Source organism: Apaloderma vittatum, unplaced genomic scaffold (genome assembly GCF_000703405.1).
Source record: "Apaloderma vittatum isolate BGI_N311 unplaced genomic scaffold, ASM70340v1 scaffold1855, whole genome shotgun sequence".
Taxonomy (NCBI): domain Eukaryota; kingdom Metazoa; phylum Chordata; class Aves; order Trogoniformes; family Trogonidae; genus Apaloderma; species Apaloderma vittatum.
In genome coordinates this window covers 145095-150772 of record NW_009717557.1, presented here as the reverse complement: position 1 = coordinate 150772, position 5678 = coordinate 145095, and the positions used below count along the sequence as shown (strand labels likewise).

At 35.9% G+C, this 5678-nt stretch overlaps 1 protein-coding gene across 1 annotated transcript in view; it reads right to left on the bottom strand.

Moving 5' to 3' along the window:
- Positions 1-5678, bottom strand: part of FAM19A2 (family with sequence similarity 19 (chemokine (C-C motif)-like), member A2) — a 55546-nt gene that overhangs the window by 8335 nt on the left and 41533 nt on the right. The window contains exon 4 of the mRNA XM_009869936.1: positions 657-904. Within this exon, the coding sequence (XP_009868238.1) occupies positions 893-904 (12 nt within the window). The 3' untranslated portion in view covers positions 657-892. The remainder of the gene's footprint in view (positions 1-656; positions 905-5678) is intronic.

Sequence of the window (5678 nt, the reverse complement as noted above, 5' to 3'; positions counted from 1 at the left end):
AGGAGATACTTACTGTTAAAGTGAAGACCTAGACAACTAATGTTAAAAATTGCAATTAAAAGGCTCTGGAAACATTTCAGGTGTAAATTTAGATTTTCATTTGCTCCAAATAATCTTAAAGTTAGGACTAGAAAAATAGTTAAAGGAAGAATACTTTAGAGCATGGCATACATTCCTGAAAATAGCAGAGTTCATCTTAAACATGGTTTTAAGGTTAAACAGATAACATGTCTTAGTAATATAGTGGAAATACCCCTTCCCCAACTTTTTCAGAATTTGAAGTAATCCAGTACCAGATGCTAAGCTTTCAACTACAAAGTGACACCAAACTGAATGTATCAAGACATACTTCCTTTCTAATTGCTCTTCTCTTCTCCAGAGCATCTGTTGCTTTCCCACGACAGTGAGTAACTTAAGTTCACCAACTGGGTCTACCTTTGAAAGGGGAGTGAGGGAAGAAAGGTTTTAAGGCTCCCAGAAGTATCTGACTGATACACTGAGGCTGCTTAGGAGCGCAACGTGGGGTCTTTCCAACCACCCTTCTGAAGCTCTGCCCAAATAAGCCACGATTCCCAGGCATCTGCAGAAAACTAAGCAACTAGAAAGAGTAAGGTACAGTTCCTGTTAATACTGTGTAAACCTGTATTTGTACACACCTGCTGCTCTGTGAGTAATAAACCAGGGCTGGAACACATTTTCTGGAGAGGTTTGACTCTTTATTCCTCAACGAACGTTCTGGCCCTTCCTTAGAATCCGACCAAGACTAGGATTCATCACAACTAGTGCTCCAACGTGGAGCCAGAATATTTTGTGTGTGTGGAAAAATCAAAAATTGTCATCAGGCACAGCAGAAACCTCCTTTCTCTACTTCTCCATTCGGACTTGAGGAGTTTTACACGTTTGCCTAAGAAACAAACACATGTCAAGTACTACACTGTTACGAAATTAGTTACAGAAAATAAAACTGAGATAGATGGAATTTTCTTTAACGTACAAGGGAAAGGACAAAACAACAGGAATAAACATATTTCAGAATCAGAAAAAGAGTATGGTCTCAAAAACATCCCCAAGCAATAACAGTAACCCCAAAGAAAAAAGTTTACAATTCAAACTCATTGTTTTGTCACCAAAAAGCAATACAAACAGATACTCAACACTAATTTTTTTCAATCTTTAACTATGATAAAACGGTAGTTGAAAAGTTCTTTTAAAATAAGTGCATGGATAGACTTGTCGTACAGTCAGAATATGCTTCCTTCTAAATTAAGTATTTGAATTCATTCTTCCCACATATGTTTAAAGTAAAAAAAAAAACAGAAACAAAAATGTCAAGCCCCCCCAAAAAGTTCAAAATTTGAAAAATGTATGCATTCTGAGGAGAGCTCTACTCACAGTCATGTCTATATCTAGCAGATTACAGGAAACACCATAAAATAACAGATGACACATAGCAAAAGATAATATTCAATTCAGACAGCTAGTTCCTTATCTAGATATTTGAGTTAGCCTTTGGACCTGCTGAAAATGATTCCTTCAAAAAAGGGTTGCATAGTACCTCAAAAGATCACCTACATTTCTTTAAATAATGCTTATAAAAAAGATTATTATTTTCCCTTTTTTTTTCTTTAGGCTTTTTAATTTAAATGTCATACTGCAGAGCATTAGAAACATACCTTACAAGATTAAACTCATAACTTTGATAACTTGTTTTAATAAAATCTATATACATTTAATACTATGAAACAAATTAATATGGCTCTGTAATTATATTTTCTTGAACCTGATAGTTTACAAAATAAACTTAAGTGATACAACTCACTGGGACAATTATCATAGTACATATCTGATGAAGATATATGAGTTATGCCAAGGCTAAATCTAATTTATTCCTCTTTCACTTTATTACTATTCTCTTCCAAAAGGTAATGCCTTTACAATGCACATATCTAAACTTTCTCAATGTTCCTTTAACTCAGCAGAGAAATTAGGTTTACAGTACAATTGTTTTGACAATTTTTTTCATTTACAGATTTAAACATAAACCTTATTTTACTTTCTGTAACAGATAATAACTGTGGCAATTCAGACAAGGATATATCCTCTTGAGGTTTTTGTGGTGATCGCAACTCCATAGCGGGACTGCAGCATGGCGGCATAAACAACTGCAAGACAATTAATTAAATAAATATAATTTTCTTCTCTCTTACAACATTTATTTCACCTAATTATCTCAAGTGGGAGATAAAAACAGCCTCTTTCCTTTTCACAGATGAGAAAACTGACACATAATAAAACATCTTGCTACTCTTCCAACTGTGAGAAAGTAAATGGAGAAGAAGGGATGGGAACAGAACCCATTTTTTGTTTTATCTGACCTCACGTACCTAAAAAAAAGCCTACTGTTGTCCTTAAGTGGAAAGGAAAACCTTTTCTGCAACTGCAACAAGCAGTTTTCTGTGTTTAATATTCTAAAAATTAAAAAAAAATCTAAAACAATACAAAAAACCAGCCTTATTTTAAAACTAGCCTGAGGTTTTAATGGTATAATAGGTATAATGTTTTTAATAGGTATAATGGATTTTGATCTTTTAATATATTATTGCAGAAATTGGGTAGTCTAACTTGATCACACATGTTACGTTTTTCTTCTTCAAGTGTCATGGTGTTTATTTTTGGGGGGGATTTTGAATGGGGAGTAACAAGCCATTTGGATGAGTTCAGAACAGAAATGTAAATTATTTCCTTACCTGTAATTTTATCTTCTCTGTGAGGGTACCTGCTGCTCTGCTAGTGCAGTATTGATGTGTTTTCTGCCTTTGTCCCAAGCTTCAGAGATTCCTCTGGTGATTTTTTTTCCCCACTTGCTTACCAGTTTCCACTGCTGGCATTTTGAGGTAGTGCACTCACATATGGCTCCAGGAATACTGCCACAGCTGAGGGAATATAAGACAACTAAAAAGCAAGTTAGAAAACAGCAGAGCAATATCCAAGCAGGAGAAAGAAAAAAAAAAAAGAAAAAAACTTTAAAACCAATGAATCAGTCATCAACTTGAAACCCTTCAATCATTTCCCTCTCTCTTTCCATTCATTTAGAATTTGCACACAAGAAAAGAAAGATTTGCCCATGCTTGGAGAAATTTTAGCCAAAGTAGTGAGTGCTGACAGAGTAGCGGGTACCCATTCAGAGAACATAAAATTATTTTAAGGGAATCTAATTTCAGCTTTCTCCAGTATGAGTACCCATCATGCCATGACTAACACAGATGAGAAACAGAAGACAAGTGGCAAATTTGGAGGATTTCAGAAAAATCACTGTCACTCTCTCTCGAGTCTTAACAGAAGCAGAGAAAAGAAAGATTCAAGAGCTTTTCACCTAGAAGCTGTCATCAAGATGAAAAATTAGAAGGATTTCTCATTGTCAAGGAAAAGATACATGAAGTCAGGTTAACTAAGATGTAGTCAAGATTATGGTTGCTGATTCCCAACCAATAGTTGTAGTGCTCTTGGTCATCAGAGAAAAAGGGAAAAGAGCAACTAGTACTATCAATTTAATAAGTAAATAAATAGAAAACAGAGAGCATATCCACCATCCACTCCTGAAACTGTGTAGACTAAAGTAGATGATAAAATTTCTTGATCATTATCTTCCATTTTTCATGTGTACTGGTCACAAGTTCCTGAACATTCTTGGAAGAAGATAGCATAACACACTGGTATTATTTCCAGAAAATTACGGCTTTGATGCTTTTCTCTGGCATTTGCCCTGAGCACATGACAAACTGATGCACATTAATGAACTGATTAGAAATATCTTCTTGCTTGAGTATTATGGAGATTTCCAGGTGAGATTTCCTATAACTCCCCTGGACTGGGGATCATCCTGATACTGGTTTTGAACTTCACAGTACACAGAACAGATGTATCCCATCAAAGGAGAAAATTAACTCCAGAAATTTGACTAAGAACTTGCTTTGGTAGTCAGTTTAATTCATTTTCTTAAGTTGCCTTCATACCCGCATCTTCTCATTTTCTTCTTACTAGCATGTGACCCAAGACAAAGTAAATTTGAATGAATCAGAGTAGCTAATTACAACCAGACACTGGTATTCTAAAATCCTAAGTTATGAAGCAAAGACCAAAAGGTTCTTCAGAGGATTTTGCCTTCAAATTTTAGGAATGTAAGTACCGATGGTGTGCTTTAATGAAAGAGGACTCTGGTAACTTCTTGAATGACCCTTCAGAAAGAAATTGGCTTTGCATGTAATCAGCTTCAAATTTTTGAAGTTGCTGTTTAGGAAAAAGCCTCCTGTTCCCTTTCCATACTTTCAAAATGTTGAACAAAAAGTATTAGCAACTGCAACTGGATTGATGCCTTGAAGGTGATAAATTTGCAATGTTCCCATTTTCCAAAGTTACTCTGAAAAGATGACAACGAGGTAGGACAAAGGGATCTCAGAATCCCTAGAAGAACAACTACTCTCTTTTTCCAGTGTATTTGCCTGAATTGGTAACAGCACAAACAGAAGTAAAGTCCTTTGGTCTTCTTTTGGCAGGGACATGCTCCTGAGACACAAAGCTAGAATTCAAGATGAAGGAACAAGAAGCTGTTCTTCTGGCTGGCATCAGTAAGATATTTTCTGGTATGCTTAAACCTGATGACGAAAAGCTGCTTTGGACCTCTTAAAATATGCAGCTCCATTAAAATTCTCAAATCTTCTATTACTACTGAGTTTGTAGATACCTATTGGTTAGATACAATCCATTGTTTCCTAGAGTTCTTATCCACCTTCATACACACTTGTGTTCACTTCTAGTTTTAGAGGTCTTGCCAATATAATTCTAAAGGTCACATTGTGCAAATAAGTCATGTTGAATTGGATATTTTGTAGTTTCACCCAGAATCTCCAGAGCTCTGTGATATTTCTCACTGCAGATATGAAAGGGGTTGAACGATAGTCAGGACTCTGAGAGGGAATCATCTGTGTATGCTAATAATGCAGTAGAAGAAAGCTCAGAGTCAATTTTACAGAACACATAAAGTCCTTTGGAGTCTTTTCTCCATACACAGCAGAAGAGTCTTTCCTACAATGAACGTGGTGTTCACCAATGTGGAAGAAGGAGTAAACAACAAGCTATGAAAAAAAAATCTCTTTTGAAATTTTTATAGAAATTAGTTTTATGTTGGTCCTCTTCTTTTTTAATTTAGTTCTTTGCATCAATTTTCCAATCTTCTTGCCTGAATATATTTTTTCTTCATTCTGAACAATTCTCAGGTAGGACAGGACTATCTTCATTATTCTTCGGGAGAAATAAGATTTACAACCATGCTCACTTTGCTCTGCAAGGGAATGCTATCTGAGTAATCTGATTTCACCTGATTTGAGAGTTGTTCACTCCTCCAAGAGTGACTGTGCATAATGCTCTGTACTTTCTCCACTTGATATTATTATCCACTTTTCCTAATAGAAGGCATAAAAGCAGAGCTGTGACAGGGCAGTACTTCTGAGGTTCTTCTCTAAACAGTCTTAATGAGTAAGGAAATACCTCAAGAAAACTATGGGGATTTGGAGAATTGAGAGTTAGGCAGTTGGGGGCCACATTTCCACTCCCTCATATCAGTCCTGCAACTAAGCAGTGACTGCGGTTTGTGAAACCTGTGCCAAATACCCCGGGAAAGA